Here is a 25,798-nt window from a genome sequence, read left to right as displayed (position 1 = left end):
GCTCTTTGTTTATTGCAATGCATTCCCAAAGGAGTGAACCAATTGGACTGAAACTCGACAGAAAAAGTGGGACGAGGAGCCCGTTAGAGGGACAAATTTTAGCATTATATTCATCATTTATTTATACGGTTCTAAGGTGTAGTGGTTTTAAGGTCTTTATTAAGCGCACCAGGTATTCAATTCAGTCCAGGAGGCAACTTATTTTTTCTTCTTCTTTTTTTTAATTTGATTTTTACAGTAGGAAGCTACGGGACGTGGCATGATAATGCCAAGAAGAGGCGAGGGGGAGTTTGTTGGAGAGAGGGGGATAGTTGATAATCGAGTGATATAAGGAAGAACTAACTTTTTGGAGATGTTTTATAGACGTGAAGCATTATAAAGATTCTCGAGCAACGCTGATCTGTTTCGGCAAGAAAAATTCATTGATCATACAGAGCCATGAAATATAAATTTGGAAATATGTTCTGAGACTTAGCACAAACTACAAAACATGTGTGCGCTGAAATTGAATAGAACTAACCAAGCTTCAAGTTCATTTCCTTATCTGATATTGGTAAAAAACTAAAATTAGAAATTACTATATATAACCTTAGATTCATCACGCTCTGTGTTTATTGGGAAATGTTCTATTTAATAATACAAGACATAATGTTTAGACACTTTTTGATATTAAAACAAAAAACTGTGATTATACTGTAGACATTATTGAGGTTGATAATTTGTTCGTGTTATCTCCCCTTCAGCTACATGTTCGGAAACTTAAAAAATCAAATGGATCGATTGCCTTAATCTACATTTTCAGAAATAGGGCCAAACTGGTAGAGGGTAATGAGACTCGGACTCCTTTATTGCTGAATTTGTTTTTTGTTTCCTCGTTATTTGTCGTAATTGAACTTCATCTTTGCCCACTTTTTTGTTCAGTTGAAGACGGCTATTAGTTCTATGAGCAAAATACTCAATTTGTTTTCTTCTGCAATTTATTCTCTTTAAAAAAAAATCCTTCGTTGCATTGTCTCTTCTCAATTGTTTGTATGATGGAAAGGCTGTGTGGTTTTCGTCATTATTTATCCCACACAATGGAAAGTTAATATTTCCTCCATTCATTATACATTTGGTAAATCCTAATTTGTAAAGTTTTAATGAAATATTTCACAAAAATCGAAAAGAAAATTTAAAAAAAAAGGGGGGGGGGGTAGGATCAGAAGTGAGAAATTGAAAAGCGATGTTAGGTTAACCTAGCCTCACATGAATCATTTAGCCTGTATACAACAGTACATTCTAGGCTTTGAGAAAAAAGAGTTCAAACTATTATAATTTAAAAAAGGAGGGAGAAATCTAAATTCACCCAAAAACGAAAAGAAAAAATACTGTTGACTTTAAATTTATTCCATTTTTTAAAGCTATTATGGTTTATATTTTCTCTTTGTCAATGCTGAAGACATCTGGTTACATGCAGGCAAAAAATTTGTGTCATTCTCCTTTTTTTTAATAACCATAGACCTTGTTTTTCAATATTTGGTTTTGTCAGAATAGGCCACTTCTGATTTAGATTTTTTTTATCTGAAGTACATGATTTACTTCCATAGTAACAGAAAAGGAATTCTCTTAAGTCTTTGCTATAATCTTCAGTTTATACCATAAAGTGACCATACTTCTTGAAGCAAGTTGGTTTTACTGTTGTCTACATTAAAAATCATTATCTTGTAAAATTTATCGTTATCAGACAAAAACAATGTGCGGAAGGAAGTGATTTAATGTCAGCCATAAACAAATAGTTACCATCCCACGGAAGAATCTTGTAGCGTCCTGCGAAAAAAAAAATCGGGCCGTAGCCTTAAGGTGATAATGCTGAATTCCTAAGCAGGCTTAGCTAGACATCAATGTTTAGGCGAAAATTAGTTTCGACAAATCATAATTTAAATCTTTTCTTATCTGACTGGTCTAAAATAGTCGTGTGTAGACAGTGATAAATACGAGGCTAAAAGAAACTTTGTAGTATTAATTATATCTGAGGAGGATCCGGAATTTTGGGAAGGTGAGAGGGCCAGTATCTCTAGCCCTTTTTACGCTCAACAGATTCATATGGGAGATATAACCTTTTTTTAATTTTTGCTTGAAAACTGCCCGAAAATAAATCGCACTACATCAACAGGTGGGAGCATGGCGCTCTTAGATCAGCCACTGATGTTCACGGAGCAAAACTTCTTTTGGTTTTTGAGCGAATTTAGATTTCTCCCTCCTTTTTTTAATTATGATGGTTTGGACTCTTTCTTTCTCAAAGCCAAGGATGTATTGTTGTATACAGGCTAAATGATTCATGTGAGGTTAGGCTAACCTAACATGACTTTTCAATTTCTCCCTTCTGACCCTACACCCCTTTTTCAAAAATGGCATTCAATAAGATATTTTCACTTTAATGCTACCGCACAGACAGTTTCCTATCTTCTTTTTATATATGGTTTCAGCCACTTTGCTTTGGTTCACTCTGATACCGAACCTACTATCAAAACTAATTTTCTGGTGGCGTTTCTTAATCATCCAACTATAATATCCATATTGTGTTTCTACCCTTCAAGAAAAATGTCAATATTTTACTCTCTCTTTTTTTTAACTTTACCCTCTAAACTTCATTCATTTCCCCCTACCTCCCAAAAAAATAGAAAAAAAGAAAATTGCCTCTTCAATAAAAAGAAAAAAAAGCACAGAGCTCCTCGTCTACACTTTAAATTAGATTTGGGGGGAAAAAACGTAAGCATGTCTTATTTTAGGAGGAGTTTTTGGATCATTCCAGGACAATTGATTAAGATAATAATCCAGGCTACAAGATCTGATTTCCTATTCAATAGTAATAAATATTCTTGGAACATTGAGGAGGTTAAACAACCCAAGACCCTTGATAAAATAAATAACCAATTTCTTACAAAACAACAGGCATTCCGAAAAGACAACTCTTGAACAAAGCAACGAAAATATATAATGAAAGGCAACACTAAAAACACATATAGGAACTACACAACATAATAAGCTCTCTACTTAAAAACTGAGATCCATTTCTGAGAAATATATGACAACATTTTCAATCATTGACAGTACAGAGAGTCAAACACTGCTAACATTGGACGCATAATATAAAATATATCCTTCCCTTAAATAGGCTTTGACAGGATTTGAAATTTACTTAGGCTAAGGACTTTCGGCCGAGGTAAAAAAAATTGTCTTAATGCAAGCAAGTATTCAATTAGCTTCTGTTTACGATAATTATTGAGAAAATTGTTTCTCCAATCGAAATCATTGTCGGTTTCCTAGAATTACAAAATTTGGATCTATCTTATATAGACCAAGATGTTCAATTCCAAAGAAACATATGGACAGGGGTTCACACTGAATTCTCGTTTTGAATATTTTTGGATGACAAAATTTGCCGTTTTCTGTCAAACCTTAGCGCGTGTATGATGAATACTTTAAAAGATTCGTTCCAAATACAGACCAGCACCACTTTATAGAAAGATTAAACAAAAATTATATTTAGAAAGCTTTAGGTCAAATTTTGCTGAAAAAACACCTTTTACATCCTTTCCTAAAAAAATTTTCAGATATTCTATTAATTGAGTGAAAATATTGTCATATTATTAACTTGTCAAAACCACTTCGAACATAAGCAAAGCGTAATAAAATAACGAAACAACACAACAAATTAACTGAAACAGCTAACACTTTTCGACACACATTGTCAAACAAACATGTGGTGTGTTCCATAGCACTTAATACATAATATGTCTAGTTAATATTATAGATAAATGTCTTGCTACGTCAGATTTTAATATTAACATCTTAAGAAGACCGTTAGAACGAGCAACTTCCAATTGTGTCCGATCAAAGAACCTATTGCACCGACATATTCAAGTAATTGTAACTGATGACTAATAAGACTGCCAAAGTCCAGTAATTTTGTATTTAAGCTGAAAATAATAGACTAGCTTGATCCGAAATTCAGAACAGCTAATGGAATTGCAAACAGTAAACCGATTTGGCTTTAACTTTAATAGTCCCCCCACTATTCTGTGCATCAATGCATTAAACACCATAGAACACACACATGATCCTTCATTTAATTTAAATTTTAGCTATGTCATTAGCATATAGCAACTACCTCTTCCCCCTCATCTGGTAGCTGACTTAATGGATTTGTCCGTAAATTTATCACCTCTTCATTTACTTTAGTCATAAACTGAGGAGGACGAGGAGGAGCAACTGGCTGAAATGTACTTAAAGTTCGTACATGCCTCGGTCGAACACTCAGCTTACTACTATAACTCGAATTCCGAGTGTCACAACTAAGCTCACTATTTGTCGGGTGTAAGCTTTGGAGACTAGAGCCACGCAATAACGATGCACTCTCATGATCTAGATGGATTTCATCTCGGGTTCCTGTCACTTCGTCCCGAGCACTATCTCCTGTGCCGCTATCGCGGAGGCTTTCACTATCAGAGTGATCACTATTACTATACTGAGGATGGAGGTATGGACTGGGGTTGCTATAATTGACATCCTAAAAAAGAGAAGCATCTTAACTAATTAAATAAGGCTTGTAAAAATTCTAAACCTTAAGAAGCTTATGCAGTAGTTGCAGGAGGGTAGCCTTCGTCCGGTCTTAACTCCTGTTTAAGACAATTACAAAGGTCATACTTTTTTCTCCTGAGTTATTCTCCTAATAAGACGATTGGAAGAGCGCAAGCCTTTATCTCATTCAAACCAACAGCCACTCTGAGCCTATCTCCAAATATTACTTTGATTTTCTTTGAATATTACTTTGAATAGTTTCCAGCAGCAATGTGATTTGAAGGAACAGTTCTGATGTTGTAGCCTTTCAATAAATGGAATTCATTTAATATTAAACGGCTGAGTTTTCTAATTGGGACTAATTGGGTTTTCTAATTGGGAGCAAAAGTTTTCTAATTGAGAGCAAAATTGGGACTTAAAATGAACAAAAATTATCGCTTCGCATTTTATCCAACCTGTAACTGTAAAACTAAATCTAATAAACTGACATGTGACATTCCTCTGTATTTATAGAATTCTGGAAAACTAGTGCTTTTTCTTTCTTCTTCCGATTTGATATTTAGTAACACTGGAATACGGGGCCCCGGGTTCGATTCCCCCTCCCAAAAGGTAGGGTGACAGCCTTGCTGCCTGTCCCTGTAAAAAAAGACGCAGCAACTGAAATGTCGATGTGATGCCCTATGCCCAATCAATGAGTCTGGAGAATCTTTTATCCTTTATAGCAAGTCTATGAACTTTGTACAGGGTTTACTGATGTTCCTTGGCGTTACCCAAGTAAGTGAAAACCCAGACTAAAGTAAGCTTTTGTATCTCTTGTTACTTTAAATCTTTATTTTTAACTATATTTTTCATCCAATATTAATCTAACATAGAAAAAAGCAGAGTATTTTCATTACTATTTAGACGCAAGAAGATTAAAAAACGCCCTCTTTGTTTCAATTACAAGAACTTCCGTTGATAAACTGAGAAGAATATAATTTTCAAAACTGGCTCCCATGTAAAGTATGATCTAGTCATAGATATTTAGTATTAACATCCTGGAAACTGAATGTATTTCTAATGAACATAGCCACACCTTGCAATTCTTCAAAATATTTAATCTATATGAAAATAACTAACGAGCATTTTCGAATTAACTTTGAGAATATTTATCTGCGGAAACAGTTTGGAATTTTTCTCTCTTTTTTCATATAATTTCATTACTCAAATAGCTTAATGCATTAATAGTATAAACAAGTAAATAGAAGATTGAAAAATACACATACTGTATTAAACGATCGTTTTCGCTATTTTTTGCCCCACAGGGGAGGTTATGGCCAAAGTAGGGCCGATATATCACAAGAACAAGAATTGTGAGATCGCATCTTGGTTGATATATCGAATTATCGATATATCGATAATATATCGATATTATATCGAGCATTTTCTGAAGACAGACTAACACGAGTGTGCAGTACAAGTAACTTGTACAGTCTCTAATTTACTTATTATAAAGGGACATAAAGACGGGCATAGATTTAAGGGAAAAAATTTTAAATAGGAAGCAAAACCCGATATTAACGCTTTAAACGACCAGAAAATACTCTAAATACGAAGGGGGAGGGGGTCTATCACCACTCCTTACCCAGAAGCTTAGCTTTAAGCACTAAACTTTTAAACATCGAGCTGAAAATGTTTGTTATCGGTATCATCAACAATGGTAAATGAACTAACGCAAATGTAACTAAATAAGTACACCCAATTATGAAGCATTGTGGCAAAAGAAGGAAAGTCAACGTTTGAAAACATGTAGTGTCTTTTATTAAAATATGAGTTAAACTGAAGTACAGAGATGAGGGGGCAGTCATCTCCATATTTAGGAGTTTTTAGGAAAATTTACGATTTACGTCGGTCTTAATTTGTGTTCTAAAAAAAATACTTATTTTTAATTTTATTTCTAAAAAGGTTATGTCTATATTCACATAGCAGACGTACATGAAAATGAAGCTTTTGATTACCATTTTTCTTATCTTTTGAAAATATAACCTAAATGTCTTTAGTAAAAAAAAAAGCAAGAAAAGAATGAACAAAAAAATAGTCACCATATAGCCAAAAAACAGACTATCTATAATACCGTTTGCTTTATCGTTGCTACCCTCATTTAACTCTAAGCATTTTGTTTTCAAAAGCGTTAAGACTGATTTTAGGTGAACTTTTTTTTGAATTACCATGACCAAAACAAGAACTGTACAAGCTTTTAAAGTACCGAGGACAGTGAAAATGAAACCTGATTGTCTGAATCGGTTAAGGACAAACTTAAAACGCCTTAAAAAAAAACTATAGAAATCAACAATCCAGTTTTTAACCAAAAAGAAGATACATATCCAGATATGTAAGTAGTGATCTTTAATATAAAGAAAATCTTTTTTTTGCGGTTCAATGTGGCAAAACTGACGAAATTGTGGGGCTTATGGGGCTACCCTAAAAATTGTAGGGCTACTTTTTGAAACAATCGAAAGAAAAATTGTTAGTAAGTTGCAGATTTCAGGTACAATCAGGCTAAGAAGGGTCCCGGGCCAAAAAGTGGGTAAAATTCTAGTTAATTGACTTCTTGCTATCTCGGAAAGGGTTTAGGTTAGGAAAATGGAACTTTCAGGGATGGTTCTACAGGCCAAAGTATGTCCTGGGAAGGTATTTTAAAATACCCATCTCCACCCCTTCTCCCTCTAGAAGGCCCTGAAATTTGCCTACATGACAGGTCTATACCTATTGAAATTTTGACAAAACAACATTTTACATTAATTTTCAGTTACTAGTTGCTTTTTCTCTGCCTTTAGTTCTGAAAATACAATTCCTGTTAATTGAGTAGAATTTTGAGCCATGTCAATGTTGTTTTTTTTTTTCTTCAAAATTTAGGAAATGTGTTTGCATATCTTTAAAACCTTATACAATGGAATTGAGCAAAGTTATGAAGCTGAAAACAATTTTGTTGTAATTCAATTGAGCAGAAGATCCACTTTGCAAGGTTTCACTTTTATAACACACATATTTTTAAAGGTCATCAAAGTTCAGGGCCCTCTAGAGGGAGAAGGAGTGGAGATAGTTGCTTCATAATACCTTCCCGGGACATACTTTAATCTGTAGATTCATCCCTGAAAGTTTCATTTTCCTAACCTAAACCGTTTCTGAGATAGCAAGAAGTCAATTAACTAGAATTTTACCCAAAAAGTGTGTTTATATTGATGTCGTTGGTACCTTAACACAAATGGTGCAACGCCACTAACAATGGTGCCCTCACAACACTACCAACACAACTAGCATTGCATCAAAAATAAGGAATAAAATACCATTTCTGGGTAGAGCATCGTAAAATCAGGTACAGGAGCTTCAGATCCAGGGGGTAGCATTTCTTCGGGTAGGCTTATTTGTTTTTTTGAACGATAGATACAGTAGACCCAAACAACCGATGTCAAAACAATGGCCAAGACGACGACAATGACGATAATTGCTGCAATTGTCGCTCCGTCTTGGACTGAAAGGCCAAATGTCAGTGGGGCTGAAAAAAAAAACCAGAAAATGGTAAGAGGTATATATATTAATTATATAAATTATATATTATTATAAATATAATATATTATTATAAATATAATATAAATTATAAATTATACCTTATTAATTATAAATTATTTTATAAATTATATATTATATAAATTATACAATTATATAATATAATATAAATTATAAATTATAACTCTTTAAAAGATAAATTATTAGTTTGTTTTCAGGAGTTTGTTTCCAGAAAATCAATTGACCGAAAAGAAAACATTTGCATGACACTACTAATACTATTGCTACTACTACTACTACACCTACAAAACTACTAACACTACAACTACTGTTTCTGTAGCAAACACTCCCAAGGTTGAGGGTATTGAAGTGAAAATTTGAGGAAATGCTGAGTGGAAAGGTGAACTCAATCAAAAGGTACTATGTGCATACGGATTGTCAAAAGGGCGTATGAATATAATAATTGATATAATTGATATGAAACTGAAGAATATTTTCAAATTTCTTCACATAGTAGACCACGAGTTAGTTTAGTCTTTGTCTTGAAGCAACTTCACAAAATATATTTGAAAATAAATAATAAATAATTCAAATTAATTTAGCGAATAATAAGTTCTCATTAAAGTGTACAAAGAAATGAAGGTTATCTAGTATATCCAAAGCGTTGACTAGTCTACGGGTATATCAGGTCAAGAAGTGATTCAGGATTATTCTTGATTTTCAGTTAAGTTTCTTCAGCAAGATCTTTTCTGTATCTTCTATATAGGCCGGCAAACGGCTGAAATAAGTCCTTTGACGCTCAAAAATCACCTGATATATCTATAGGCAAAATTAAGCCCTAAGATTTATTAAAAATTAAATTAGCTATTCTCTTCGCAAGATTTCCCTATTCGTAAGTTCCTTTTTTATGGGGACGTTCGTGTCAGCATTATTCTCCATACTTTACATTTTATTTTAAGATATTTTCATAGCTTTCGTATTCTTCATGAAGGTTGCTGTAGATTTTTATAATAAATGGAAATATGCGAGAAAGTTTCAACTGTTAGAAGGACAAATTTGTTTGAATCAAAGAAATCGTAAAAAATTGAAAATAATTGCTCATTTGGCATTTGAAAATGGCATTATTAATATTGAAAACTATTAGAGCCAGTGACCGTACACCGTTAATCAGCAGAAGCAGAAAACTTCAACAAAGCATAAATTAAATATATTCAAACATATAGGCTACAAACTAAAATATTAAAATTGTAGGAAAAAGCAAAGTAAAGTAAGAGTCAAAAATAAAACGTCCCTTATCCTCTATCGGCGAAAGCAAGCTTTCTTCTTCAGCCCAAAGTAAAAATAAAAAAGTAAAAGAGATAAATTACTGATGAGAATAATATTTATATTAAGACTTTATTTATATTTGATTATATTTATAGATAATATTTACTTATATTCTTTTATTTACGTTTATATTTTTTATATTTATTTATATTTATATCTTTATTTATATCATTATCTTGGTTGAAAATTATATTGCGTGGTTGTTTTATTGGAAAGAAACCTAAGTTTCCTCACTTAATCATTTTCCAAAAATCTTTCGTTAAAAAACAAGCCCCTATGGTTATTTTCCCTTAATAATAATAATTTATTACTCATCCACAATACAAGAGGTGAAGGATAAACAAAAATTAAAAGAAAAAGTATAAATAGAAAAAGGGACTGCACTAAAATCAATGAAAATCCATAGCGCTACGGTGTCGGTGATTAGCCCCCAGTGTAATAGATATATTCTTTTAAATTGTTCCATTATCTAGCAAGACAACTTCAAATATCAGAAGCAAGAAAAATACACATGGTTTTCCTACTCCTATACTTCACTTCGCTTTTTATTGTGTTATATATTCAAAATTACATAAACTGAAACTAAGTAACAAGTAACAGTAACAAGTAACTAAGTAAGAAACAAGTAACTACGAAAGTAAACTAAGTAAGTAAACAAAGTAAGAAAGTAAACAAACAAAACTAACTAAGTAACAAACAAACTAAGTAAACAAACAAAACTAAGAAAGTAAACAAGAAACAAGTAACTAACCGGGTTTAACAGCGAGCAGGGTCGCTCCCTGACTTTTTCCAAGAACGTTGGACATCTCACATTCGTACCGGCCTGTATCTGATTCCTTTACATGAACAATGATTAATAACTGATTATCAGCCGTAAAAAAATGACGTTCAGTAACAGGCAGTGGGCCACCGTCTTTTGTCCAAACGAGGCGGGGCTTAGGGGAGCCAGACGCCATACATTCTAATACAGCTGTTGATCCAGCCATTACCTCTTTACTAGGTTCCATTGGACGGACGAAATCAGGTGTTTCTTAAAAAAAATTGATATGTAAATAATTAGATAGAGTTAAGATTGTGTGGGGGAATGTGGTCTCAAGTCGATTTGCAATTATTTCAAACAAGTTGAAGATTTACAAGATAAACCAAGTTGAAACATTTGAAGATTTAACATACTACACGAGGTATAGTCCACAAACTCCTTTTCATCTGAGCCAACATATTTACCAACATATATATATATACCAACATATACCAACATATATACCAACATATTTTAACACCCAATGCTACCTTCAGGGAATAAAATACAATGGCTAATGTGTATATTTTCTGAACAGCTTTTGAGATTTAAAACAATAAAACCGAGGAGCAAGAACACAAATGATTATTAGTTTTTCAACAGATTAATTTTTGAGTTCACTAATTTTTTAATTCCGCCCGCTCTGGATACAGTACTGTCGACAACTAATGCCTCTATCTATGAGAATTCAAACGAAGAGTGGGATCTTCGTTTGTCAAACGAAGAATGGGATCTCCTTACTTTCAGTTGAAAAAACTTGTCTTTTTTATTTAATTTCTGAACGTTTTTAATTAATGCATGGTTTGACAGATTCTAAACATGCAAAAAACAGTGTTGCAATTCTGTTTGAAAAAACAGTGCGTTAATTTATGGCAAATTCTTGTATAAAAACTTTCCTCAAAACTAAAAAAAAGGCTACATTACCCTTAATAGAAATAACGACAAAATGTATACTGTCTTTCATCACACAAGCAATAGAGAAAATAACGACATGAGAAACTTTTAAAGACAGTAATTTTAAAGGAAACTAATTGAATATTCAGCCTACGTATGCAATAACTGTCCTCAGCGAAAAGAACAGCTATCACCTACTGTTTCTTACTGTTTTAAAAAGCAGTTTCGTACTGTTTTAAAAAGTAGAGTTAAGAGAAAGAGTCAAACTTTAGCGTAAAGAGCGAGGCGTTGAGGAGGAAAAGCCCCTTTCATACACGGAGTAATTTCGGTTCGTTTTAAGTTTTAATGTTGCTCCTTACTTTCATTTGAAAAGACTTGTTTTTTTTATTTAATTCCATCAAAGTTCGAATAATAAGTTATGTTTCATAATTAAGAATCAGTTTTGTGATTGCCATCTAAATTTTAAAGATTTTTCTAAAAACGGTTTTTTTGGATATTTTTCAATGAGTCCTATTTTACACCAATTTAGATTTCTTTGCGTGTAAATTATAACCTAACTCAATGAGGACGTATTCTCAGATTGTAATGACTATTGAGTGACTATTAGTCAATATTATCAAGTTCATTAGTCTAGATACACATCTAATAGTAACTCAAAAATCCTTCGTCAATCTTCATTCACAACATTTCCACAGAGTCGGCACCGTATTAAACCAGAATACTTGTTTGGAAACTAATTGCTGACGAAATGAAAATATTCACAATTATATAATTTAACAACAATAGACTTAATTACAAAATTTAGTCATATATGTACAAAGACTTTGTGTAAGAGCAGAACAGCACCATAATTGAATGAAATGTTACTAATTTGGAGATTGAATACTAGGTACTTACATCACAATGAATTCTTTCAAAAGAACATTATCAAGTTCATTAATATTGATAACCATAAAATAGTAATTTAAAAGCTTTACGTAGACCTTAGAGCAAGATTTACTCAGTAGGTTAGCTCTAAAATCGAAGCGGAATATAAATAATTTCGAAACTGAATAATTGCACAATAAAACGCATTCAATTCCTTTAAGAGAAAAAAGCGGCCAAATCGGTTCCAGAAATTATGTACTTTATACACATCTCAATCAATTTTAAGTTGTCATTTGAATGGCAAAAACTATGGTACTAAATAACAAACAATACAAGAAGATTTTCAACAAGTCATTCAATTTCACTGAACCAAATTAGGGAATTCAATAGGATTAAATACCACAGGTTTGCATATAACATGTCAAAAGTCAAAATCAGTTTTACACACCCACTGGTTAAAACTGGAGATTCCGATGGATTTGATGCTCTTTGTTTAAGGTGTACTTGACTCAAAGCCGGTATTCTTTGCTTGGAAACGTCCACAGATGGACAAATTAACGAATATTTCCTAAAAGCTCGCAAGTTAATAGAGCAAATATCGCATTCACACGCAGGAAGAAGGATTGCTAATAATCCCCCTTTCTAAGACAAGTCCAGCGACAATCCCTTCCCGAGAAAACAATAGCCTGAAAATACATTTTCATGTGTTTCCAACCTACCCTCTCAATACGAAAAAAGTGTTTAGAGTTTAAATAAAATACAGTTCTGACTTTCAATGAAATATTTATACTTGAAGTCCACTAAAACTGAAATTATACTAAGCTACCGAAATACTACCGAAAATTACACTAAGCAGGATTTTGAAAATTCCGAGTTTCTATGTAAATATTGTTGCCATCTTGTCCTTAACTGTTCTAACATAGATGTCAGCATCAATACACCCACTAGCAAGTGCAAAAACGGATGAAGACGTAGCATCTCACTAAAAAAAAACCTATGAGAAACTTGGCGTTCTGGGGATAGGCAGGATACCAGTAACAGATACATTATCTTGATTTAAATAATGCAGATTTAAAATATTATCAAATAAAATGAGAACAATAATCAAACACAGGATTTTACCAGTAAAAAAATATATACATAGAAAAACACATCACCGAGGTCGAACATTGCACGTACGGAAAATAAAAATGGGCCCAATGAATATAAAAACTGCCAAAAAGCCTGTGGCTTTTACTCGCTATAAGAAAAATAATAGGAAAATCACTGTTTATATATAAGTTAAACCCACGCGTCTTCGGTAACTAGCCGAAGGCTTTACCAGTAATATTCGTAAAGGCTTCGGCTAGTTACCGAAAGCTTCTATGTTAACCTTCCACGTCGATTGATTTTTTTCTAGCATTTCCTTTCCATCATAAATCTACCTTTATTAGTTTTTTAAAACCTTTTTTAAAAGGCATTTTCAAAAATCTAGGAAGAATTCCCTTTTTAAAAAAATTAAAGTAAATAAAAGTTGTTTTTAAATTTAGGAAGGGGGCAATCTAGGGGGCCGGCAGAAAAAGAGGATTTAAACAGCGCAAGAGTAAAAATTTAAATGAAGCGTTATCATTGTTGATAAATCCCCAAAACTTTACTTGATTATGAGTATACCTCACATAATTAAAAAATATCAATCAAATCAGCCGAAATACCAACATAGTATCCATAGAGTAGCCAGGGGTGGGCCCGGTTGAAATTTTTAAATTTAAGTGTCGAACTAAACAAAATAAAATAAAACATAATACTGAAGTAGCCTATCATTTCACTTTCTGAAAATGAATTAAACCATAAATAGAAAACCGAAACAAAAAGGTATCATACAGACCTCAACAGAGAAACACCGCAATTCTATATAGATTTTGGCTCTTCAAATCTCCTACCCAGGCTTAGTGACACCTCCGGAATAATAGTATAGCAGCCTATACTTTCTATAATGTTCATTAATTAACAAAATAGTCATAATTGCAAATACCCAGGAGTCCCTCTATCTTATACCTGGATAAAAAAGTGATAGCTCATTAAAAATGGCCTAAAAATATATCTTTTTCTAGTTAGCAGAATAGCGTGCTTGCAACAACCTAGTGTGCAACCCTTCAAAAGGCACGAGTTTTTCCAACTTGATGTTTATTAACTATTGAGATACATTTATTGCATGATGTTTGTCAGTTTATGATTTTTGGTATCAACATCAATTCTTAGATCTTAGCACGATATTATCACTAAGTTAAACACCACCTGTGTACACACCAAGTGAGTCTGGTAATAAAATGTCACACAACGAACATCCAAACAGCAGGTTGTCACAAGCCTCACCTTACTCCTCCTCTCTCGAATAAGCGCAAAAGACCGCATGAAATAAATGTAAAGAATGACCAATAAATAGCGGTTAATCAACAGACAGAAACAGCTAGTGATTGGTTGTAAACTAATAAAAATTTATTTCGATCCTTTACTTGCAGGTCACGCAAGCAAGTAGCCTACCTATTTATTGCTAGAACTGACAACAGACTTTCACTCATCATGATATATCCGTGGCCCCACGTATCTTGTACTTTTTGCATGATTATCTACTCATCAGGTCCTTAAGTGGGTTTTTGTCCGCAGAAAAAAATAACAGAGGTGTATTTACTTTACAACAGCCGAGGAAAATCATTGGTGATTATTCTAAACATTGATTTTTTATTTATTTTCTTTTTATTATTCAGCAGCACATTTAATTTAAACACATTTTTATCTTGTTAAAATTCTAACAACAAGAAGTTCAGGAATAGTTTCAAAACTTTATTTTCGCTCCACTATAAAACTATTAAAATAACAGATACGCTTTCTACTTTTAAAAGAATCATACACACACATGTTGCCTAACATAAAAATAAAAAATTTTGAATTTCCAAACATTGGCAAGAGCTCATTCCTACATTCAAAGAGGGCTCGTTGAACACGTTGGTATGTGCCGAAATCAACGAGTCACAGAGGCAGCAGGGAGTTTGATGACCTCCATACAACTTTCAAAGCCAATGAGCTGTCTACGGTAACATTTCCAAAACGGCTTTACGTTAACTCGATCCTCTGAATTAAGCAGGCTAATATTAGAAATAAATTCTTGCAAGTGTAGCCATACAAATATGAAATCATTGGGGTATGAGAAAGCAGTTAGTCTAAACGCAAAATGGGCAAATAATACAAAACGTATTTATATGGTGAAATACTTGAGCTGAAAAATTCATGACATTTCAGGGGATTTGGACTCGAACCAGCCCTCCCCTTCCTCTGTTCAACTGTCTACTCGAGGGTTTCAAAAAATTAGTTTGAATGAACTAAATACATCTGAATATAAAAATGTACAAAAAATATTATGATCGTAACTTCGAATTCTAAGGATTAACCGGGACTTACTATGCAAACTATGATCTATACATATTTTCCCCTAAAAAACATAGACTACTTGTTTGAACATAAGTACTTTTTATGTTGTACATTTTTCTGAATTGACACAATGGTGTGTTAGGTTTTAGGCATATTCAGAAACTCTATCCAATAAAATCAGGTTAGAATCCTAATATAAGACCAGCGAGAATAATGACACTACTCAATTTTGAAAACTTCTCAAAGGATAAATGGAAAACTTTTAGATACCTCATTCGTACAAACTACCTTACTATTCACAACAACTCGCAAAATCCTCTAGTAACCAATAAATAGCTTACCTAATACAGTCAATGAAGCGTTTGCAGTCACACTACCCGCGGGATTCTTTGCCATGCATGTGTAGACTCCAATATCAGATGGGGTTATTCCAGTTATAAAATATACATCATCTTCAGGCATCACATGCATCCGTCTTTCTCTGGCAGCTGGAAAATCAGAGCCTCCATCTTTGAACCAGCTTATCTCTGGGGAGGGGTAGCCATCAGCGTCACATTCTAGTCGAGCAGTTCCACCCACTTTTATTCTGGCATCAGTTGGTACTTTGGTGAATGAAGGAAACACTAAAAAAGTAATTAGAAGACTTCATATTTTATAACAATGAAAACCTTATATAATAGTTCTGAGTTTAATGAGCCGTATACCCCCCATCTCCTGCTTAGAAGGGATATTTGCCCTTTCACCTAAGACCAATAACATATACAGAATGTAACACTCAGCATTTGTAACACTCAAAGAGAAAAATAGTGAAACAAAAATAAACCACTTAAACTTCTTTTCCTAACTTCAAACCTCCCCTCAAAACACTTTGCCACACTTGTTTCCTTTTAGAAAATTTTTCGACGGTACCCATGTTTTTTGAAAGAAAGGGGTCTTACATTAAATTCGAGTTAGTTTTTTTTTTTTTTTTTTCAGGAGGCTTTGATCAGTATCTGCCTTAAGATATTGTTCAAAATAATATCTAGGAAAGTCTCCTTCGAACTAAAAATGGAGGGGGAAGAGGATACCGTATACATATCGTGAGTAGACTCTGTGCTAGATAGAATAAAGATTTTAATATGTTTTGCCTCTAAGTGGAAAATACATTTTAAAACACCATCATTCAATGATAATACTCGAAGGAAGTGTCTGGGAAGAGATGGGTATATTTACAATGTATGTGAAGCTTCCGCAAGATACAATGTAGTCATTAGTAGATCTAGAAACTTTTTTTGTAAGCATGGAAGGAGGAGGTTGTTGAACAACAAATTTTTTAAATCTTGTTTATCCTTTAAAAACAAACGACCGGGGGAAAAAACATTAGGTTTCAGATAAACGAAAGAATATAATTTTGACGATATCTAGACCGAAGAGATTTCTAATAAAAGGAAAAAATAGCATAAGCTATTGTCACTTAACTATTATTTAAAATATATATAAAAAAAAGAATACTCTTTTCCCTAAAAAATATCAAAGGGTATGGGACAGACGTCTTAAAACCTGAAACAGTTAAACTTCTTTATCTTAACAATTTATTTTCAATCAGAGTCAACTCAACTTTCATTCAATCGTTCTACATTAAGAGAGAAAGAAAAAGAAAGAGAAAGAGAGAGAAAGAGAGAGAGAGAGAGGGGGGGGGAGTTAAACTAGCTAAATTCATTACTAATATCCAAGTTAGAATTAAAACGAAGTCTTCTCACCATGCACTAAAATCTTAGCTTTAGAGGAATAAGTTGTCCCGAAACTATTCGACGCAATGCATTGGTAACGTCCACCATCACTATCGGTCACGTTGCTAAAAACCAACTCAGAAGTAGTCTGAAAATGAAAAAAACATAATTATTTCTTTTATTTGTGAATAGCTATATTAAATATTTTATCACTAAACTATATCTTCGACACGAAGGCACATTCTTAGGTCCCTTAGAGGGGGAGGGGGTGTTCCTTACCTCCAGGGACGGAATTTATTTTCCCACATGGACAGAAATTGGGTATCATAATTGCGGACTAACAAGTCCTTTTAAAATTTAGCAGTTGCTCGTCGGTGATAAAATGGCTGTCGTAATTAAAGGGTTAATATGTAACATTTTTTTTTTTAATGAAGATTTGACCAGTCCTCTTTAACTCCTAGATTTTATCGATTATGCTATCCGCTTCCCTATATCCTATTTTATCCTCGATAGAAATAAGATTTGTAGTTTATTTTTATGAAATACTTAAAATTTCTTTTTCTCATTTACACAAATATTGAAGAACGGAGCTTTTACTATTAAAACTTTTCTTTAATCCATCTTCAATGTTCAAAAAAATCCTCTTTTGACAAGCAATAGGTGGTAAATAAAAGGCAAAAAACTTATTTTTTCTCTTTTTTTTAGGGTTTTGAATAACACAGCCGAAATCAGCAACTTTTACTTACTTTCGAGAAGAGTTAAGGGACGATTTAAGATGAAATTTAGGATTAAGTAACGGAATTATATTAAGTGCAGTATATTAACAGAATTAATGAAAGATATTTATGCAGGATGTGAGTGGCTCACTTGCCAATTAATTGAACCATTGGTGGCTTTGACAGATTATTCCGTTTTTACTCCCTTATATTTTTATTTGTTATCGTGGGCGCTTTGAGACGCTGAGGAAGATTTGTTAAATGTTTTCCCGATTAACTCTCTAAGAATAGTCTTAGGTGCTCATTTTGACTGAATGCATATCAAAGAATAAGCCGAACGAAAATAGGAGTTCGGTTCAGTACCAAAGATTGCGCTTTTTAGCCATCCATCTAGGACCAAACGAAAAGCCGGTCGTCCCCGGATAGGGTGAGAAGAGGTTGTAAGGGAGAATTTAAAAGAACTTGGAACTTCATGAAAGGGGGTAAAGGGTGAAGCTTTGAATAAACTGAGATGGAGAAGGAGCATGCGCAACTATGTTGGCCTCAGGCACCTTTTTCCTTTAGTGAAGTTGTTAGTAGCAGAAGTAGTAACAGTATGAATACTAATTCTTCAATCATATTGTATTACAAGATAGTTAAATTTGCTTCGGAGGAAATTATTTGGCAATACAGTTTGTTATTGAACACAAAAATACCCTTGTGGTGTTAGAATCGTTACTTTTAACTGATTTTCTTGCGTTAAGATTCATTCTAGGTCTTTGAGGCTGACAAAATAAAAAAAAAATGAGCCTTAGTGCAATCTATTCCGCTCATATTCAAATCATTCCGGAATCAGTTGGCAAAACTCTCCAGCGAGGAAAAGAGCTGACATGATATGTTTTTCTGATATGTTGCAAGGAAAGACAAAGATCTAAAAATAACCTAATTACCAAAACTAGGTACTAGGACAAAAAAAAACATAGGCAAGAAAATGAGAAAACGAAAACAATAATATATTGCGAGCATTTCAGCTATACACAAAAAAAAGCCACTAAATAAAAACCACTACCCAAGACCAAAATGAATTACAAATATGAGCAGGTCTATGATCCAAAACTACATAATATTTACTCTATTTTTGTTTGAATTTTTTGTTGGAATTGCTCTCGAAGGGAGAATCAGCAGGACAATGTAACTTGAGAGGATCAAAGTGTGGTTGAACATCACATCTTGATCTAACATCTCCCTTTGAGAACAGCTTAGCAAACAGTTATCGGTAATAATCTTGGAGGCTGGAAAATGCCGAATACGACCTTTAGAGGGTGACAATGGTTTCACCATGAACCGTCATTCACCATAAACTACTGGGAGCTTTAAACCACACTTTCCCCCATTAATGAAAGGCAAATATGAAACTTTGGACTTTGGAAAACCCTCTCCTCCCGTGTTGAGGAATAAGCTTACTACTGTTTTCTTCTCATCATCCGAAATCTTGGAATTCAGGGTCTCATCAATGACAGATCCTTCTGATAGCGAGCTTATTTCAGAGAGTGTTAAAACAACATCATCTTTTTTCCATTGAAACGATATAATACCAGCGGCTGTTGATTCAGCTGTGCATCGAAGGGTAAAATTACCACCTCGCAGTGCTATCTGTCCTTTGGGCTCTTCTGTTACCAATGGCTTGGGATAGTCGTCTAAAAAAAGAACATACTGCTAGATTTAATTTGTACTTTCTCGTTTTTTAGTGCTTCAAGAAATTGGTCCCAATCTAGAAATCTAATGAACCAACGTTCTAGGCTAGCAATCAGTGGTATTTAAAAAAGTAAGACCCAATCTGTAAACATTGAAATGAAAATAAAAAGCAACAATAATAAGAGCAAAATAAATATAGACGTCGCTCCAAATTGTACTTCATTATCTAAAAATGAATTTTAACCCAAGAAGAAGGAAAACATCTTCAAGGTATTTTCAAAAACCTTAAACAACTTTCAATTACTTTATTTAATTTTTAAAGATATAAAGGCTATTAAATGTAGATGTTGAATGACGTTGAATTGTTGAATGTGTTTCATAGTAATTTATCAATCTATTATTCCAATAAATTGAAATACAAACAGAGGTCCAGTCAAACGAAGAAGCTAATTTCGAAAAGGGGGAGGGGATGAAAAAACCCGAAAAGCAGCCATAAAACAGTCAAAGTACACGAACACTAAAGTATACATAACAGATATTAAAATTATGATTCATTTACCCCCCCCCCTCCCCATGCAGACATTATTTATGCTCCAGAACTAAACCATCTAAACGATGGTGGAGCCCCCGAATAATTTTTTGAGTCAAATCCCCCCTCATCCGAGTCAATGTGTGTGGCTATGCACAGCAGCTCCAACAATTAGATAATTTTCAAATTGCCTCATCTTAACAGAGCGCCGTCATGGAGATAGCACATCTTTACCGATCAACGCATTACATCCAGAAAAAAATTTAGAGCCATTTTGGATCGTAAACAGTTTTAATAAAAAAAAAAATAAAACTTTTATCTAGACAAAAAAAAAAATCCTCTGACACTTAATTTTTATGGAGAATCAACCACAAGGAATGGATTCGCCCATATTCAAATTTGCTCATAAACAGATGTATATTACAACCCATACAAACCACATAATTTTTCGTACAATCACGTCAAATCTTATGAAACAACAGCAAATAAAACTGCAATAACTTATGGGACAATAGTATTACATTGCTTCGAGACCACCCAGACATATGACATCTGGAGGTTAATATCAAAGAGAACCACCTTCACCTTTTTGTCATCTTTTGTCAAGTACCACCTAAACATTGCTGAAATCTGATGCATTTCTTATGTTGTCCGTACAACTATGTAAACACTGGCCCATGGCCACTATTCCCACTATTGACTGGCCAAGACACCCCCCCGCCCCCAATCCACCCCTAATCCGAAATTACAACTTTTCTTTGGGAGCCCCTGTATCCAGCAGTTATTTGTTTGTTTTTTTTTCGAATTAGCGTTGACTTATAAACTCGACCTTTGCGTCTCCCTCTCCTCACCTAGCAAAAATACTCTGATTAAGCGCTTAGATTTTTACTAAAGTCATTCCCAAAGACATAGTTATTATGGTTTTTGACTATGCGGAACAAAATGGCTGTCTCAAAATTTTGATCCATTGACTTTAGAGAAAAAATGAGCGTGGGAGGGGGCCTAGGTGCCCTCCAATTTTTTTGGTCACTTAAAAAGGGCACTAGAACTTTTCATTTCCGTTAGAATGAGCCCTCTTGCGACATTCTAGGACAACTTGGTCGATACGATGACCCCTGGGAAAAAAAAACAAAAACAAACAAATAAACAAGCACCCGTGATTTGTCTTCTGGCAAAAAATACGAAATTCCACATTTTTGTCGATAAGAGCTTGAAATTTTTACTGTAGGATTCTCTAATACGCCGAATACGATGGTGTGATTTTCGACTTTTAGGATTATATGACTTTTAGGGGATGTTTCTCCCTATTTTCCAAAATAAGGCAAATTTTCTTAGGTTCGTAACTTTTGATGACAAAGACTAAATTTGATGAAACTTATATATTTAATATCAGCATGAAAATCTGATTCATTTGATATATATTTTAGAATCAAACTTCCGTTTTTTAGAGTTTCGTTTACTATTGAGCCGGGTCGCTCCTTACTACAGTTCGTTACCACGAACTGTTTGATACAGGCTCAGATCAGTAATCAGATCAATTTGAGTCCCTCAAAGTACCGAAAACATCAAAATACTTCATTTTTTTTACTCGAACCCAGACTCAGATCTATTCATACCTGAAAAGCTAGTTTTTTCAAAGCTAGCCATATACAGTTTTTACAGGAACATCAAAGGGCAGTGTTGCCATTGTTTTACCGTGAAAACAAACAAGAAAAACTAGTTCGTTAAATTTGACAACTCATTTTGTCTGTCTAAACTCAAACATTAACAAATTGTTGATTCCAAAAGACGAATACAATTTCAAATGAAAGCGACTTGTTGTTAAGCTATCTGGTGCCATATGTTTTAAACTTTTTTTCGATTTTTCACCCACATTCCCACTTATATATTCTAAGATATATATGACAACAAGGCCGTATTCCAGGATTTTGTTAGGGGGGGGACTACAAAACAAAATTAAAAAACGCATCAAAAATGTGTTATATGCGTTTTTTATTACGTCTTACGAGTCAGGAGAACATTTCAGGGGGAGGGGGTCAATCATCCTCCCCCCCCCTCGATATGGCCTTATATGGTAGTGTAAGTTTCACATGTACGCAACAAGGCGTTCAAAGTATTGAAACAAGAAAGAATTTAAAACCTAACAGTATTTTTTTTTTCAAAAAAGGAAAGTATCTAAATTGAAGTGACTACAAAGAAAAAATCACGCCAATGTAAAAAAATAACTACTCTGAGCAAAAAAGTTATTGCTTTGGCTTTTTCATTTTGTTCTCTTGTAATGTTAAGATTTTTTATCTTTTTATGGTTTAAATCCTTCCACTTTTTCAATTTTGTAGACGCCTTGTTTGATTGTTACTCTTTTTCTTCCTAGTGGCTATGTACCTATCGTTTTAAAGATTTACTTATTCTGTTTTGACATGGTAGGCTAGCTCGGTTTAATAAAACAAGCAAAAACCAAATTTTTAAAGCATCGAGTCCATGTCCCTGGCATAATTCCCTCACCTATCCCGTCCCAAATATTAGGAGTTTACACCTATAAATGATGACTTTGCACGTAGTAGCTCGTACTGTTTCCGATAGAAATAAAAATAAAGGGAAAAGAGAGAAGACGTAGGTAACCTCAAGGAATATCAGCTACGTAGCTAATAAAACAACCAAATATTAGACACTTTAATTACAAAAGATAATAACCTTTGCTCTTAAGTTGGTAGAGCCTGACAAATTTACTATTTTATTGTTAATTTTTAAAGCACTTATCAAGTAATGATAGGGTTTAGCAAGGCGAAATCCTTTTAAAGAGCAATTCAACCTCAGAATATCAGTTACAACTCGAGGAACCAGTTTCAACAATAAAAAAGTAATAATAGTAATAACAATAGCAATTGTCTATCCTCAAACATCCATTTGCATATGAAGAAAGCCTGGATATACATGCCACAAAGAAGCGATTGAACAGAGACGGATCCTACATATTTAATTCTTACATCGTTTCCGGATAGCCACATCTATGTTTTAGATTAAAGAGACACTCTAACAAAAGTCCCACTCCCACAACAGACAGTCACATATCCCCAAACTGACTCCCATCCCCGTTAAACATGAGATATCGGAAGAGTTTTGTTCCGAGTTTGGTTGAGTTATATAATAGCCAGGAAAATTAGTCATTAATTTTATTGTTATCTATTTATTTTTTATTTTTACTTTTAACTAAGTTTTGACTCATTATATTTTTTAAGTATTTTCATTAATTTTATTGTTATCTGTTTCTTTTTATTTTTGACTTTTTAACTAATCGTCCACTCTTTTTTATGTAGTTTGTAGAATGAATTATGTTTGACGTGAACGTCAAGTTCTTTCGATGATATATATATATATATATATATATATATATATATATATATATATATATATATATATATATATATATATATATATATATATATATATATATATATATATATATATATATATATATATATATATATATATATATATATATATATATATATATATATTTCTATACCAGTGCTTGTTTGACGTTAAATTCAAAGTCGGCAACCATGCTGTGATAGAAATTTTTAAAATAATATTCTATTCTACTCAGAAGTCGCATTTCGTTTTGACAGTTGGATCTTACGTCACTCCATAAGAAACGTATTGTTAGCAAATATTCAGTATGCGTATGTTTCGGATCAGAATTGAAAAAATATGTTTTTCCGCCGAAAAGAGATTCTTTATTAGAGTTTGAACTACATCTCAAAATGTTATTGTTGTGAATTTATTGGTTGAACAAATTGATTGATTGGAATCCACTGAGAACGTTAGGTGCTTCGCCGTCAGAATCACATCACTTTCTCGGCAAAACCACTCAAAAATAAAAAATTTTGATTTAATTGGCACGTGACAGGGGAATGTTTTTTATTTGAGCTGACACATTCGACTCTCGTCGGGGTAGACTCTCCAGAACCACCCGAAAATAACCAGTAAATGAACGCTGCATTATGATGTTAGGATGACTTTTCTAAGAGCGTCCTTTTGTGGAAAAAATTACAGTCCTAGACGGAATATTTCAAGATGGAGAGGTCCAAAGAAAACTTATGTCTTATAGCCACCACACTCAAGTTCTTGGTCTGAGTAGAACCGGTTCCTTTCTGTATTTCAGTACGTACTCGGTGATAATAAGCTTAACGTGAGAGAGATAAACAACAATGTAGGTATATTTTAAATAAATACTAGCTGTTGGGTTAGCACCCCAACACCTAATTAGTGGGTGTATATATATATATATATATATATATATATATATATATATATATATATATATATATATATATATGTTTTTAACTACGTAAAACTTGCGAATATACAACATTCTTTGCTGTCCCATTGTCTGAGCATATAAATAGATTGTCAGGTTTACCGACTCTTGAACATGCAACATATAATTGTCCATGGGAAAAACAATCCGTATTCAGATCTATACCTCATTATTCTAATGATTGCCCTTGAGCTTTGTTGATTGTGATTGCTAATCGAACATTCCCTGTGTCCCCATCGTCATTTATATATCCCCCCTGTGCCCCCCGGCGTCCCCGTTGTAATAGTGTCCTTGTGTCCCGGTCGTCATTTATATTCCCTGTGTCCAGGTCGTCATTAGTGTCCCGGTGTCCCAGTCTGTAATTTCTCTCCGAGTGTCCCGGTCGTCATTTATATTCCCTGTGTCCCGGTCGTCATTTGTGTCCTGGTCTGTAATTTCTCTTTGAGTGTCCCGGTCGTCATTTATATTCCGTGTGTCCCGGTCGTCATTTGTGTCCCGGTTGTCCATGGGAAAAACAATCCGTATTCAGATCTGTCAGTCAACAGACACACAAACAAGCAACTTATTTTTATATATATAGATTGTATATATATAGTTGGTATTTTGGTTAGGTTAGAAACCATTTAAATACCATTTAATATAATGCGTTCTGGGTGGCATGATTTCCATATTTCTCTGTTGTTCTCGGTTGTGTTTCAATAGTTTTGTTACTAAAGTATTATATTTTCATTATATTTAGGATTATATTTCATTCTTTTTTAGGATTATATTTATATTTCATCATATTAGGATATTTCATTAGGATTAAACTAACTTCACTTCTTGAGTGTGGTGGCTGTAACACTTAAGTACCGTCCAAGGCATACTATGCACCGTCAAATAGACATGAAACCGCTAAAGAAAAAAATATGGAATATTCAAAAACTGTTTCATATTAAAAAATAGATATTAGAAATATCTCCACTGAAAAGGACTGCAAAAATTAGTTTTAATTAAAACCCAATTAAAAGCTTCTGTCGATAATTAACATTAAGAAAATCAAAAACATAATAGTAAAATGAATATCAGACAAAACTAGGTAATTTCCAGGAAGGAAAATTTATGGAGAGCTTCCTTGGTCAAAAAAAGCTGTTTTGTATCATTTTCTTCTTACGTAACAGTTCTTTTTTTTTATTATCTAAAGGAGAATACAAATCTTAACCCAAGGAGTGAGTTAGTAGTAGACAATTTTATTAGAAATAAACATTTATTAATCAATAGCACAACATAAGCGAAGCTTGCGAGGCTGTGCTAAATTCAAAGAAAATAAAGAGACAATATGGAGAATAAGAAAATATGGAGAATGAGACCATATACCGAAATCAACAAAAAAAAAAAAAAAAAAAAAACAATACACTTCCTTGCGTGACCCCAAGACAACAACAAAAAAATACATAAATATTACAAATGAATAAG

At 33.4% G+C, this 25,798-nt stretch overlaps 1 protein-coding gene across 2 annotated transcripts in view; it reads right to left on the bottom strand.

The window, feature by feature from the left end:
- Positions 1 to 234: 234 nt before the first annotated feature.
- Positions 235 to 25,798, bottom strand: part of LOC136035036 (leucine-rich repeats and immunoglobulin-like domains protein 3) — a 141,755-nt gene continuing 116,191 nt past the window's right edge. Inside the window, exons 13-18 of one of the 2 annotated variants that reach the window (XM_065716636.1) lie at positions 19,266 to 19,498; positions 17,137 to 17,254; positions 15,739 to 16,020; positions 10,184 to 10,462; positions 7,887 to 8,095; positions 235 to 4,549 (exon numbers count right to left, since the gene is read on the bottom strand). In XM_065716636.1, coding sequence (XP_065572708.1) covers positions 4,133 to 4,549; positions 7,887 to 8,095; positions 10,184 to 10,462; positions 15,739 to 16,020; positions 17,137 to 17,254; positions 19,266 to 19,498 — 1,538 coding nt within the window. In that variant the 3' untranslated portion in view covers positions 235 to 4,132. The remainder of the gene's footprint in view (positions 4,550 to 7,886; positions 8,096 to 10,183; positions 10,463 to 15,738; positions 16,021 to 17,136; positions 17,255 to 19,265; positions 19,499 to 25,798) is intronic. The other variant, XM_065716637.1, reaches the window with a different exon arrangement.

Source organism: Artemia franciscana, chromosome 13, assembly GCF_032884065.1.
Source record: "Artemia franciscana chromosome 13, ASM3288406v1, whole genome shotgun sequence".
NCBI lineage: Eukaryota > Metazoa > Arthropoda > Branchiopoda > Anostraca > Artemiidae > Artemia > Artemia franciscana.
Note: the sequence above shows the minus strand (reverse complement) of the source record. Positions and strands in the feature narration are given on the sequence as shown.